The sequence below is a fragment of the Podarcis melisellensis genome (assembly GCF_964234715.1).
Source record: "Podarcis melisellensis genome assembly, chromosome: 7".
Classification (NCBI taxonomy): domain Eukaryota; kingdom Metazoa; phylum Chordata; class Lepidosauria; order Squamata; family Lacertidae; genus Podarcis; species Podarcis melisellensis.
In genome coordinates, this window is record NC_138539.1 from 10,281,892 (window position 1) to 10,297,314 (window position 15,423).

General features: G+C 45.2%; 1 protein-coding gene across 4 annotated transcripts in view; it reads left to right on the plus strand.

Annotated features, from left to right (window-relative positions):
- Positions 1–15,423, plus strand: part of NDRG1 (N-myc downstream regulated 1) — a 79,155-nt gene that overhangs the window by 23,816 nt on the left and 39,916 nt on the right. The window contains exon 1 of one of the 4 annotated variants that reach the window (XM_081918899.1): positions 10,698–10,913. The exons of 1 other annotated variant lie outside the window; for it this stretch is intronic. Coding sequence is in view for 2 of the 3 variants with exons in the window: in XM_081918895.1 (XP_081775021.1) it covers positions 12,673–12,743 (71 nt within the window). In the remaining variant the exon portion in view is untranslated. Of the gene's footprint in view, positions 1–10,697; positions 10,914–12,614; positions 12,744–13,045; positions 13,101–15,423 lie in introns of those variants that run through there. 2 more of the 4 variants (XM_081918895.1, XM_081918896.1) reach the window with 2 other exon arrangements.

Consider the following 15,423-nt stretch of genomic DNA (forward strand, 5'->3'; position numbering starts at 1 on the left):
TGTCTGAAACACTTTGGTACTCAACTGGGATCTTTTTCTTTGATTGCAAAACTAGAGCACCCAGAAGATCTTGGGAGCAAGAATCTAGGCTGTTGTAACCTTAAAATAACCCAACAGTTGGCTTGTTTTTCAGCCTAGTCCTTGTGGCGATGACATGGCAACTCTACTCCTGCCTGCGAAATGCCGTGGTTATATGAACTGAGCGCAAGCGTTGTGGACAAGCTTGAATTGGGTGGTGCTGAACGCTATGCAATAACACACTGCTGCTGAAAAATGCTGCAAATGCACTGCAGTAAGGAGACTAGGCTGGAGGGCATAAAATGACCCTCGCAGCTTTGCAAAGTCCTGTAAACCTGCAGGTCACCATTCCTTTCCAAACAGGAAACAATGAATAGGAAAGTACCAGGTATGGAGATGAACATGATACTGCAGACTTGTGCTAGTAAATCACCCTGATTTACTAACACAGGCATTCGGACTCTGTGCCCCGTACGTTCTGAAATGGTCCTCTCTGAGAGGGCTGGGCCATGTGCTTTTCCTAATTGCATGGACGGGCTCCTGTAGGAGCCTTCAAACTGGCGTCAAACTGGTAATAGTGAAGCAAGAAAACTCCTGCCCTCCCATTACTACTAGGAAACAGCTTCAAACAGCTGTGGAAGTCCGGAAGTCTGCACAGCCACTTCTGGCCAAAGCCTATTTTTGTTCTTGGCTTGGGCTTTTTCGGATACATTCGGCTCTGCATTTAACTTCCTCTCCAGGATAATGAACCAAACCTGTTGCTGAACTCCTTGAACCTAAAGAGTGGCAGTTCCAGATCTGTTCCCAGATGACTGCAGTGCCTGGAGACAGACAGCAGGTCTTGCATCCATAGCAGTGACCAGAAGAGGAATTAAAGCTGGGAGGACCACAGAGAGAAGAAACGCCCTGGTGCATCTTCATCAGCACAACTGAGTGCCTTCCTCTTTCCCACCTGCAACAAAACATGTCTCTCCTGTGTCAGTCTCTACAGCCACAGCAGGCGCTGTAACTCTCCAATGGTTTGACTTCACCCCCCCCCAAAGGTGCAATCCTCCATTGTTGCATTCTCCCATACCATTTTGGAGAGGCAAGCCAAGTGAACCACACTGCTAAGGTTCGTCGATGTGTAATTTTCTTGCTTTTTTTCAGCTGCTCGTGTCCACTATGCCACACAGACTCTTATCAAATGTCCTGACTTTGGCCCAATTCATAGCGATTTCTGCCTGTATTTAAGTGTGCAGAAGAGGAACTCCCTTCCTGTTCTATTTAGAGACCGAATGCATTCCGTGCAGAAGAGGTGATTTTATGTGACTTTGTTTTTTAAAAAATAACAAAGAAGTATGTGTTTGATTTGCTTATCAGGTCCGTTCAGGAACTGCTCTCGCTAAGGAAACCTAAATTAAGGACCCTTTGCATTATGGGCTGTGATGGTCCTCGGTTTGACAAGCTTTGTCTAGCAGGGGTATGTGTGTGTGTGTGTGTGTGTGTTCTGGAAATAATCAGGGTGACTCATCCGTACTTGAAAGCCTTGACTTCTTGCCTGCAACCCAGACACTCCTTCAAAGCTGAGGCAACGTGCTGCAAGGCAGTCCTAACGTCTTGCACACTGTGGTGATTCAAAGCCCCATGACTGCCCTTGAAAGTCTTGGAGAGAGTTCCTGGGGCCGTTCCCATCAACCAAACTGATTCTTCACACTCGCTGACCTGCAGTGGGCTCAATTATGTCTTTAAAAGAATGGGGGTGAGGTTCATGGCAGGCTAACTCTCTGCTTGATGCAGGGAATCTAGAGTTACAGCATCCTCAGGATCAGGCATAGGCAAACTCCGGCCCTCCAGATGTTTGGGACTACAATTCCCATCATCCCTGACCACTGGTCCAGTTAGCTAGGGATGATGGGAGTTGTAGTCCCAAACATCTGGAGGGCCGGACTTTGACTATGCCTGCTGCTGCTGATATTTCTAACCCGCCCATGTGGCTGGGGTTCCCCAGCCACTCTGGGTTGCTTTCAGCATATATAAAACATAATAAAATATCAAACATTATAAACTTCCTGATAAAGGGCTACCTTCAGATGTTTTCTAAAAGTTATTTAGTTCTCTCTTTTTTCAATTTTCTTCCCAGTTTTTTCATACATCATTTACATTCAAATAAAATCTGTTTTGTACATATATTGGATTCCCTGAATCCTTAGACCTCCCCCTGCCCCATCATGGTTTCCATTGCAAAACTTTTCCTACTGCATCTTATAATATTTATCCAGATTTTGTTTATATCCCATTTTAACCATAAAATTCATACATTACAAGTGTTATACCAGTTCTGCTAACGTTTTTAGATGTTTACAGTGCTCTTTAAGGTAGTCTATAAACTTTCCCCCATCCTTTATTAAATTTCTTGTCTTCTTGGTTCCTGATTCTGCTGGTCAATTTTGCAATTTCAGCATAGTCCATCATCTTCATTATCCATTCTTCTCTGGTTGGGACCTTATAAAAGTAATGCACAGTGGTATCTCGGGTTAAGAACTTAATTCGTTCTGGAGGTCTGTCCTTAACCTGAAACTGTTCTAAACCTGAAGTACCACTTTAGCTAATGAGGCCTCGCACTGTTGCCACACCGCCGCTGCGCAATTTCTGTTCTCATCCTGAAGCAAAGTTCTTAGCCCGAGGTACTATTTCTGGGTTGGCGGAGTCTGTAACCTGAAGCGTCTGTAACCCGAGGTACCACTGTAGTTCTTTATCTCCTTGACATCTGCTGGGTGGGTGTTCCACAGGGCGGGTGCCACTACCAAGAAGGCCCACTGCCTAGTTCCCTGTAACCTCACTTCTTGCAGTGAGGGAACCGCCAGAAGGCTGTGGGAGCTGGACCTCAGGCTGAACGATGGGGGTGAAGACGCTCCTTCAGGTATACTGGGCCAAGGCTGTTTAGGGCTTTGAAGCCAACCAACACTTTGAATTGTGCTTGGAAACATACTGGGAGCTGGTGAAGATCCTTTAGGACCGGTGTTATATGATCCCGGCGACCACTGCCAGTCACCAGTTTAGCTGTCTATATAGATAAATAGATAGATATAGCTGTCCAGCCTCTACAATAAGGTGTGAAGAACCTTTGGTCCTCCATATATTGCTGAACTACAACTCCCACCAATGCTTGCAACCATGGGCAATGAGCAGGCACGATGGGAGCTGTTTGTTCAGCAACATTTGGAAGGCCAAAGTCCCCCACATCTAATTTAACTGAAAAGGAAGCTTGGTGCAGTTGAACACCCTACCCTGAAAGTTCTGTGCTTGCAATTTAATATAATATGCTAGCACTTCAGGGCAGAACAGCAGAGGAGAGCAAGCCACACACAGAGTGAACAGAAGGTTTGATTGAATTCAGGAAGGACGGAGAACATGACATGCAGAGTCTTCATCACGTGTGGGCAATCATTGGGCCTCTAGGCGGGGCTGAACTTCAACTCCCATCATCCCTGGGAGTGCTGGGACTGATGGGAGTTGTAGTTCAGAGGCAGTGAGAGATTTTACTTTCTTGGGCTCCATGATCACTGCAGATGGTGACAACAGCAGCCACGAAATTAAAAGACGCCTGCTTCTTGGGAGAAAAGCAATGACAAACCTAGACAGCATCTTAAAAAGTAGAGACATCACCTTGCCAACAAAGGTCCATATAGTTCAAGCTATGGTTTTCCCAGTAATGATGTATGGAAGTGAGAGCTGGACCATAAAGAAGGCTGATCACCAAAGAATTGATGCTTTTGAATTATGGTGCTGGAGGAGACTCTTGAGAGTCCCATGGACTGCAAGAAGAACAAACCAATCCATTCTGAAGGAAATCAGCCCTGAGTGCTCACTGGAAGGACAGATCCTGAAGCTGAGGCTCCAATACTTTGGCCGCCTCATGAGAAGAGAAGACTCCCTGGAAAAGACCCTGATGTTGGGGAAGATGGAGGGCACAAGGAGAAGGGGACGACAGAGGACGAGATGGTTGGATAGTGTTATCGAAGCTACAAACATGAGTCTGACCAAACTGTGGGAGGCAGTGGAAGACAGGAGTGCCTGGCATGCTCTGGTCCATGGGGTCACGAAGAGTCGGACACGACTAAACGACTAAACAACAACAACATCTAGGAAGCCAAAGATTCCCCACCCGTTCATTGGATGCCCTCATTGGGTTATGTACTATTATGAGAGAGGGAGAGAAAGTCTCTCTCTCCTCTGTCTATTTTCCAGGCTCTCCTGTGTATTTTTACTCCAGAAAAAGAGCGTGTATATTGAATTGATTGAGGACATGAGATATAGCACCCCCTTTTTTAGGATCCAGGCAGAGTTTGACATAGTCCATTGTTTTGTGAATGTGGCACAGACAGCCAATGAAATTGTGGGCTCAGCATTCCCAGAATGCAAGCTGTTAATCAGGCTAAAGCGCTGCGTGTGAGATTTTTTTGCACAGGTGCCCCTGATGCAAAGAGCTACAGCGTAGCTTTCAAAGAGATGCACAGACAGCACTCCTGAACCATCTGGTAGATATTAGAAGGCCTTTTTTTTTCTCCTGGTCCTCCTCTGAATCGGCCAGCAATGGAAGCAGCAGACACCTCCTCCTGCAAACTCTTTCTGAAACTAGTCAGGAGAACCTGCTGGAAGCGGTTTGGCTTAAAAACTCGAGGTGGGAAATTCTTCAGCAGGGACGTGAGCAACTGCAGGTGAGTCTCTGACTCAAGAGCAGAATAGGGCTTTTGCATGCCACGACAGCCCTTGGGGGAGTGTTGTTGTTGTTATTTTCCTGGCAGCTTTTGATCCCATAGTGAAATTATTCCGATGCTAGTAATTGAGGTCATCCTCCACCCTACGGATCTGCAATGGGTGTTTGTTAAAAGGGCAATTGATCTGATGTGTAGATGTCAGTTCCCCCCAGGCTATGGTGACAGGCTAGGCTCAAACTAGATGGTTCAAGAGGAAATCCTGCATTGTTGTCTTTTGAAAAGAGCAGTTTTAGCAAGGAGTAGGATTTACTTCAGGCTCATGTCACTAGAGAGGGGTTTAATTTTCCCCGCTGCAAATATTTTTACGATGAAATCAAGACACCTATCTTTCTTATTAGATTCACATCCCATCTTTTATCCCAAAGGAGGCCAGAATGTCAGACAACAAGTTGTTGCAAATGCATTTCTACCACACCTTTCTCCCAAACTGAGGTTCAAGGCAGCCCTGTATAGGGGAGTTTTTAATGTTTTGTTCTGTTTTTATATATGCTGGAAGCCGCCCAGAGTGGCTGGGGTTTCCAGTCAGATGGGCGGGGGACAAATAATAACATTATGATTATTAAGTACTGTATAACAACATGAATGGACCCAAACAGCAATGAGAATTCCCTCTTCCATTCATGGTGCTGGAAATTTAAAATGTGGTTAGCACATGGAAACCCCTTGAATTTGTTTTCACGTGAGTGGAGTGAATCCATGGAGTGAATCTTCAGCGTTTTATATTGTCTCCCTGTGGCAAGAGAAGCCATGCTGAGTCATAAACGGTGGCATGTTCTGTAAACAGTATGGTCCCCATAACAGACTCGTGCTTAACCGAGACATGGCTGAGCAAACATCTCATTCAACTTGCAATATGCTGTCTAGTTAAACACTCGCCAACCGCAGCATCATTATGAATAAATGGAAAACTCCAGAGTTACTTGTGCAGAGAAGCTAATTGTGTTGGGTGTGAACGGTGCAACTTTTTTTATAAAAAAAGCAAAATATCCTAATGGGGAAGAGTTTCTGTGTTCGTCTATTTTTCTGCAATCTGACTTGCCGCTTTGCAGCTCATGATAGCTACAGAGCGGAAATCTCTTTTGCTGAATGGTTTTGGAGACTTGTTATTTGCAAGGGGAGGTTTCACGAAATGGGAAGCTCAACTTTTCGCACTGCTGCCACGGCCTAGAAAGGAATTGCACTCAAGGATGGGCAATCTGTGGCCCTCCAGATGTGGCTGGACTACATCTCCCATGATCCCTGACCGTTGACCAGGCTTGCTGAGGCTGATGGGAATTGTAGTTCAGGAACATCCAGAGAGACACACATTTCCCAATTAGATGTTTGCCTGCTCCACAGCCCAGCACAAGGGCTGACTGTTCAGCAAGGATGCACAGCCAATGAATGAAAACAGCTGAGCCTTGCCCCTTGTTTTTCTGGTGAGTGATCTACATGCAGAGCAACCCGGTCCAGGCATTTGTCTCTGTTCACTTGACAACACTCAGAAATTTGCTGTTGCTTATAAGCACATAAGCACATAGGGACGCGGGTGGCGCTGTGGGCTAAACCACAGAGCCTAGGACTTGCCGATCAGAAGGTTGGCGGTTCGAATCCCCGCAATGGGGTGAGCTCCCGTTGCTCAGTCCCTGCTCCTGCCAACCTAGCAGTCCGAAAGCACATCAACGTGCAAGTAGATAAATAGGTACCGCTCCGGCGGAAAGGTAAACGGCGTTTCCTTGCGCTGCTCTGGTTCGCCAGAAGCAGCTTAGTCATGCTGGCCACATGGCCGGAAGCTGTACGTCGGCTCCCTTGGCCGGCTCCCTTGGCCAATAAAGCGAGATGAGCGCCGCAACCCCAGAGTTGGTCATGACTGGACTTAATGGTCAGGGGTCCCTTTACCTATATGTGCTGTCAAGGGGACAACACAACATCAGAGGCCCAACTGACAGTGAAAGCAAACATGGCCTTTTTGCCAATGGCCCCCAAAGCTGTGGAATTTCCTCTCTCTGGGGACAGATAGCAGCAGGCTGGGAGGTGGTGACGATCTTTTCTGCTACATCGGCGGAAGAGCTGCGCATCAGAGGAGTCAGAAAGTTCAGCCAGCTAGCCCAGCCAACAATGGCGACTTTCCCGGGTTGTGTGTGTGTGTGGAGGAGCCTATTCATTTTGAGACTGACAGTGGGACGCTGGCCCTGATGGGGAATCTAGATTCCATGGAGTGACTGGATGCTGAGGAGTGGTGAGAGCTGGGGAACCCCAAAGGAAACCCCCAGGGGAAGAAGGCTCAGAGCCAGTGGATTGATGATGAGATGATGATTTGTGGTCAGAGGGAGCAGATTGGGAAGAGGAGGTGTTGGAAACTGAAGGTAACAGGGTTTAGTGAGCGGGAAGAGGCTGTGGCAGAGAGCAGTCCAGAATTGGAGGCAGAAGTAGAGGCTGAGAAGGGGAAGTCAAGAGGCAGAGATCAGGAGACCTTCTGAAGAAGCCAAGGAGTCTTCCCCTCCTGCAGCAACCAGCTACCCTCTCCACGTGGTCTCCCAGAACCCAAGGAGGTATGAAGAGGGCAGGGCAAAGACAGACAAGATGAAGGAGTCTCAGGATGAGGAGGAGGAGACTTAGAGAGCGGTGGGAAGGCGGGATCCTCCAGTCCTCGCAACTGCCTCATTGGAGCAAGACCCACTGGGAAGAGTGGCTGTGATCACTAGGTCTGCGCTTCACTGACACCGGCTGTTTTATTGCTGAGCTGCTCCTGAGACTACAGGGAGGGGAGTTAACTTGGCTTCCAAGTGAGACGTGGGTTGTTGGGGACCTGTGTCTGCCGTGAGACCACAAAACACAGTTCACACATGCAATGAGTGGGCACTTGCTGATTTTGCTGTTTTATATCGATCAATTGCTTTCTGTTTGTTTTACTTTTCATTTTGTACCAATATGTTGCTCACTGCTTTAGGGGCGTTTCGGAGCAACAAAGTGGAATACAAATGTCATTGTCAGACACCGATGCATAGCCCATACATTGCAGCCATTCTGATTTAATCTGTAAAAAAATGCTTTGCTTAGCTGGGACTCTGGTGATTCTGGACAGAATTCAACTAAGTTGTTGCGTGTTTATGCAATAGGATTTGATACTTATCCTCTGTGAATTTGCCTAACCTTCCAAGTTGGTGGCCATCCCTCTTGCGAAAGGATTCTTAAAGATTTGCGCTATCAGAACCGATAAAATATTTCCAGAAAAAATTGTTTTCCTGCCTACTGGATGTGTGTGTGTGTGTGTGTGTGTGTGTATGTATCTTTATCACATTTGATGGTGGTGTTGCCAGCATCTTGCTGGGAACATTTAATTCCAAGGAACTCTGCAGGGCCACTTGGGCCTGATTTGCACACACAACTCTGTTTAAAATCAGAGCAAACACTTAGTGACGGCTGCTTCCCTTCTTGCTACCCTGGGGGAAAAACCCCTCAGCTGGCCAATAGCAGGATATATAAACAGTTTGCACAGTCCCCAAAGTAGGAATACGGAAAGTATAATTGTGTAAGGAATTGTGTGTTTTCATACTCCCCACCACCACCACCCATACACTTTAATTTTGTTCTGGCACCCACTGCTGGTTTTTAAAGATGCTTTTGGGCAAGAATCAGGATATTATCAGTTCCTTTTTACTTCTAGCTGGCCTGGGCAGTGGGAGGTGTGTGTGGTGTTAGTTGGCTGCTGCCTCCCGTCTTAAGCCTCATTTTTGCCCTTGTAAACTTCAGCAGGGAGGATGGGGACATAATTAGCCTCTTCCTGTGATTGGCAGGTCGCTGTGTGATCCACTGCCTCTCAGCCAGTGGAGAACCAGCTGCACAGTTTGGATAGCTCAGTTGGTCAGGGCGCGGTGCTGATAATGCCACGGTTGCAGGTTCGGTCCCTGAAAGGAACAGCTGCATATTCCTGCATTTCAGGGGGTTGGATCCTCAGGGTCCCTTCCAACTCTAAAATTCTGTAATTCTATGGTTTTAGACCACGATGCACTTCTTGGAGCAAAACGTGGTATCCAGTGCAACAGATGAATAAATTAAAATGCCTGTGCTAAAATCCACCATTCACCTGCCACACATGCGGTATCAAAGGAAGAGCTTAATCGGGGAACTTTAAAATCCTGGAAAGTTTGACGCGCACACCGCTCCACACAAGCGCTTTCTATTTTTCTTTTGCCTTGCTCGATCCTTGGGCGCGTTTACTCGTAGGCAAGTCCCACTTGAATGCTACGGCAGTGGCATAGCGTGGGGGGGTGCAGGGGGGGGCGGCCGCACCGGGTGCAACATCTGGGGGTTAGGGTTAGGGGGCAAATCCACGGATTAGGGGGCTCAAATCCACGGGTTAGGGGGTCAAATTACTAGCCTTGCCCCGGGTGCTGACAACCCACGCTACGCCACTGTGCTACGGTGGGGATCTTCCAATAACCTGAATGATAACAATGTGCAGCCCCGATCCTCCTCGCTTTCGGTTCTACTCAAGAGCTAAATCTCCTCCGTAGAACTGCAGATGATTTCTTAAAATAAGCGCGCGCAGGCACTGAATTCCAATTTGCAATCCTCTCTGCATGCCCAGTTGCTGTTGTTATGCTTTTATTTTGTTTGCAATACCCTCTCTGCCCGCTTACTCAGGAGTAACTCCCGGTTCAATTCAATGGGAAGGGATGTAAAGAGACTGAAGGTACATTCTTTCACCTTTGGTGGACGTGCCCAAGGATTAAGACATTCTGGGAGATGATTTATAACGAAATGAAAAAGGTATTTAAATATACCTTCCTGAAGAAACCAGAGGCCTTTCTCCTGGGCATGGTCGGCCAATTGGTGCCAAAGAAGGACAGAACTTTCTTTATGTATGCAAAAACAGCAGCAAGAATACTCATCGCAAAGTACTGGAAGACACAAGATTTTCCCACCCGGGAAGAATGGCAGATGAAGTTGATGGACTATATGGAATTGGCGGAAATGACTGGCAGAATCCGAGACCAGGGAGAAGAGTCGGTGGAAGAAGATTGGAAGAAATTTAAAGATTATCTACAGAAATACTGTAAAATTAATGAATGTTAGAAAGATGTTGGAATGAAGTTACATGGCCTTAGCAGAAATGCTATAAAGAATTAAGTACAATAGATGGTAAATGGATTAAAGGGAAAAATAAGGTTAGAATGTGTTAAGATAAATTATAGAACAGAAAATTGAGGAAGATGGAAAGGATTTGCTGAAACAATCAATTGAAGTGGAATACAAAAAAGGGAGGTCCAAGGAGGTCGCTGAAACAAGTAAATGGAAGATAATAATATTGAAAGTATTGGATGTGTTTTTAATTGTTTTTGTCTTGTCTTGTTATGTATACGAAGTGTTTTTGTTTCTGTATTGTATTGTTATGTTTAATTCTTTTTTTTTCTTTTTGTAATTCTTAAATTCTTAATAAATATTATTTTAAAAAAACACAATTCAACGGGAAGGGGTAAACTTTTCCAAACAATCGCGCGCAGGCAGGCATCGCCTTGCAAAGTTGGCAAGCCTCTCTCTGCAACGCTTTAGCTGTTGCTTATTTTGCAATCTCTTATTTTGCAAGAAGAGGAGGATTCCTCCAGGGCTGCTGTGAACATGCAAAGCAAGCGAAAACTGCATTTATGCGGATGCCCGCGGGGGAAAAAAGCCGCGCAAAGGGTCCGCGGAAGAGGCGCCGCGCAGCAACAGGTTGAGCGATGCGGCGAGATTGGGGCGGGGGCGGAGCTAGAACGATAGGCGTGGCTAGGAATAGGAGGAGGAGGAGCCGCGGGGGAGAAAGAGAGACGTGCGTGTGGTCCAGTCTTCCCTCCAGTGGGCGGGAGGAGGGCGTGGCCACGCCCGAGGCGTCGCATTCAAAGGTGGGCGCGAGCGAGGGGGCGTGGCCCTCGGCCGGGAGTTAGCCTATAAAAGCCCCTCGCGCGCGCCGATACCCTGAAAGCTCGTGAGGCGGTTGGTCGTTAGTCTTTCTCTCGAAGCCTCCGTTTCTCCGTCGACGTTTTTCTCTCTCTTTTTATTCGTTTAAACTTTGTGGTACTTCTCCCCCCTCACTTCCTCGCCTTATTGGGAGGGGTCCGGTTTCTGGCGCGGATTTCTTGTGAGGAGGCAGGTCCACCAACACCCCCTACCCAGGTAAGAGGTGAGGCGGCGGCGGCGGCGGAGGAACGGCGGTTTGCGCGTGCGCGTTTGTGGCGTTAACGGTTCCGATGGCAGGGTCGCGAGTTCGAATCCCACCCTGGGCGGAGCCGTTGCTTTACGTTGGGGTTTTTTGGTGTGTGTGTGTTTTTTTTTTGGAAATGGGGGGCGGGAGAGAGACGGGACATCCACCTGTCACCATCCTCTGTCGGATTCTGTCTAGTTAGATTCAGAGCGAAGTGTCCCAACGACAGCAGTTTCAAATGGCTTTGCCTTTTTTTCTTGATCATCATTTTTATTACATTTTCAAGTTTTACATTTCCAAGTAACAAACTTTGAAATGATCCAATGGCTTCCCTTCTTCTCTTTCCATTTTACATGTCATATACATGTATTTGCGTGTTTTTACTGTAACCATTTAAATCAGTTTTCCACTTTTACAGCCATCAAAGATTGAATTTATCTCAATCCTGCCAACGTTTTCAGCTGTGTACAGTTGTTTTCCACGTATTCAATAAATGTTTCCCAGTCTTTAAATGTATGTTAAATGGCTTTCTTTTGACACCAAGTGCTCAGAAAAATCTCAAAATTTCTACTTTTAGTTAAGTATTTTTATTTATTTACTTGATTTTTTCTTTGGGGGGGGGGAGAGCTAAATTCCTCCCTGCTCCCTAGCTACACCCATGAATCCCACCCCAAGAATTTGACCACTGTTATCGTTATACATTTATTTATACCCTGCCTTTGCCCCCCAACAGAGACTCCAGGCGGTTTACAGATACAACTTAGAACTTTTCCTTCTCAATATTCTCTGGTTGGCATCTGTTATTTTCTCCTATGGATAGAAATCCTACATAAGGACTCTATACGGGCATTTGGATACCCATAAGGGATAAAGGAGCATTTTTTTCTTATAACAAACTATAAAACATAAGCGCCAGTCACTTAGTTCTGTGAACGTTTAACAGCTATAAAGCAGAGAAATTGTCACTTTAAACAATTAAGCATTAATAGAAATAAAGCTGTCTGTCCATGATCTGTGAAAAACATGTGGCCGCAACAAAAACAACGCACCTCACCTTCAGCCTGGCCCTACTCCACAGGGTTGTCATAAGGACAATGCGATGGGTAGAAGTGGTGGGAAGGGATGCATGCAGCTTTGTGAGGAAAGGTGGGGGTGTAAGGATGATAAGTGAATATTTCGTCCCAAGATGGTGGTTCTCCAAAGGGGAAAGGCGAGATCTTTAGTTAGCTTTCCCTTTGAGGGTGCCTTAAAAGTCCTCCTTTCCCCACCTGTGATTTCCTCCTTTCCACTTCATGTATTTTCTGCCCTACCTGCACCCCCCCCCAGCTCTCATCCTACTGCTCAAAAGTTGGTCCTGTTTTCTGTTGTTCTGGATTTTCTCTTTTCTTCCTTTGCTTTTCCCCTGGCCCAAACCATCCCAGTGTGAAGATGACAGGTTTGATGTCTCTTTCAAGTCTTATTGTCACCTCAAATAATGGGCCTTTCATTGTTGCTGGGTTTTTAAAAACAAACAAGTCATAAACAGGTAGGAAAAGTCACATAAGTATCAAATAGATGGTAGCCCAGCATGATTACTGTTTTTTAAGAAAATACACAAGGTTACGGGCCATTACTGTGCAAAGGCTTCATAATAAACAATAGAGAATAGCTGATTGTCAACAGGGCTCTTTGGATGACCCAAGAGAGTCTCTGTAACAGCAAACTGAATTCAGCTTCACAAAATCTTCTCTGATGTTGCCTCAAATAACGGAACTTGCTTCTCTTTGGATGGTGGCAAAAGGGGACCCCTTCCCCAACTTCAGGTATTTTTGTTTGGAGGAGAATAGATCTGTTCCGGTCTTCTTGTTGTCTCCTTCTCTTCCACTATCCCCCCACTTTATTCATTTTAAAATGCTTTACTTTAATTGTTCATGACAGAAGAAACAGCCTGTTGGATTAGACCAATATTTCATCTTATATTTCATCTCCCTGTAGCACCCTGTATCCAACAAATGGTCATTTAGTTGTCTCCGGAGAGCTCATAATGTGGGGCAGAGAGGCAACAGGCCTCCTTTGTTGTTGTTTTCCCTACATCTGGTATTGAGTTATCCTGCCTTTGCACATGAAGGTTCTGCCTGGTCCTCATGGTTAATGGATCTTCTTCTGAAAAGGCTATTTAGGTTTGGCAGTTTTCAGGTGTATGAAGGTTAAGAAGGAATTGAACCATCTTTTTTTCCTTGATTAGCAGAGGGGGAAAGAGAAAAAAAGATGGGGAAAGCTAAAATGATGAAGCATTCACAAATCCCTTGTGTTTAGGGGCAATATAGACTAGTTCAATATTCTGGGCATAGATGAGGTGTACTATTTCTTATTTCTAGGAAGGGAGCAGAATGCTCTACTAGAGTGGTCTGAAGAGCAAAACAAGTTTGTCACGACCTATGCAGGGGTTAAGCACGAGCTTTCCCATGAAAGTTTTTGGGGAAGAGTTGGATTCAAAGTGGATGGGTGGCATCTTCATGGCTCTGTTCCATCCACAAAAATATATTGGTTGCAGTATCTTCCAGGTGCTTGTTCTTTTCGTGGGTAAGATGAAACTTGAAAATATACACTCCAGATCTTCAATTCCAGAGGTGTAGCTCTTAGTCTGCAACAGCACACATAAAAACAACATGTGGCATACGTTTTCATGGACTTGAGCTCACTTTCTCAGTTGAAGTCAGCTCTAGTCCACAAAAATGTATGCATCTGGTAGTCTTTAAAGTGCCATGGGATTTTTTTAAATCACAATTTTGAATAGTTCTAACGCCATTCCCTTATAATTATTTGTTAGATTCTTATTATTTTTATTAAATGAGACTCTGCTTTCCCGCTGCAACATGGCTACCTCTCTAGGAATTTACTAGTGCATGTGGTTTGTTTGTTTTTAATTGATGTGGTGAGGAAAGTGGTTACTGCCTGAAGTAGAGTAACATATTTGTTGATGAAAGCATACATAGACTCTCAAGTGCTAGAAATGGCTGCTTGTCTGATGAAAGTTGGCAAGTTTTCATAAAATGGGATGTTTGGGTGACTGGGGCTACCATGCAAAGCACATTAAGTTGGAATCAACAAGTATTTTCAAGTCTAAACATGTTCTTTTCTGGGAAAGTGTATAACAACCATACACACACACACACACAACCACCCATGAGTTTCCAAGGGCAGCAGCTTGGGAAACAGTGATGCCTGCTCTTATCCCTGGCACTGTAGGCATACAGTAGGATGACTAGGCAGATGTTCTTTGTTGTAAAATGGTGTTTTTTTAGAATGGAATCGTATCAGTTAGTGGTGTGGAGGTGGATAGAAGTGTTTCCCTTTAGAGAAAAGGGTAAAGAAAATGTCTTGCATCCTGGAGCTCTCCTTCTAGTGGCACTCCAGTTTTATGGAGATCCTTGGTGTAGGGCTCCTAACATTTGCATGTAGAGAAGAGAACAAAGATCTGGTATTCTACTGGTTTGGAAAGGACCTCTACAGGAAAGGAAATTCTAGCAGTTTGCGTTTTGACATCAAATGTTCTTCCTTGGAAAACAGTAGAAACAGCTGGAAACCTCTAGAAGTTAGCCAATTGGGCTGGACTTGGAATAGGGAAACAAGTTGTCACTCTGTAGGGAGGTGGCGGCAGACACTGAAATTAGAACTGGCAAGTTGCAAACATTTATAAGCAGAACTGCAAAAAGTTGCAGCAGACTGTTATTTCTTCAATTTCATTGGCTCCTTTGCTGCTGTTGTAGTTTACTAGTGACTGCTTGCTTTAGGAGTTATGCCCAGATCGTCAAATCAAAGAAAAACACAAAAAAGAATGCATAATTATAGCACCCCTTAAACTCTGCCAGTGTTACCCTGTCTTCCTGTTTCCCTTTTCTATAAAAAGCTGTGTAAAGAAATGCTCCTGTTTCTACTAGACTATGGGGTGGCATTCTTAAGCATTGTGAAGTCGTTCTTTTTATAAAAAAAAAATAAAATCCAAAATGAGGTCCTCCAGTTGCAGTCAGATGCAGAATGGTGGCCAATTGAGAGTGTGTGGTTAGCATAGAGTCAAATAATACAGGGATCCATTTCTGGCAGCAAAACAACCCACAGTCTGTCACAGAATTCCGCTTCTGGTTTTCCCCACCTCCCAATCTTTCGTAATCTCAGCAGCTGTTGCTTGGCCCTGTACTAGACTTCAATGAGGAAAAGAAATTAAAGCCTGTACTTTTAAACTGCTTTTGTGATTTGAAAGCTTATTGCGGGTTTTTATATTGGTTAACAAGAGTTTGCATATATGACTCATAGGCAGGTTTCTAGTGATCATGATCACAGGAGTTTTGCTATAAGTAGCAACCAACTCCGATAAAAATCACCCCATATATTAAGATCTTCTTCTGAGGCCTTAATTCATGTGATGCCACCTTTAGATCAAGTGGGAGAACAGAATCTGGCTTCATTCTCAAAAATATACATTATTAGGTTTTGCGGGGCCAG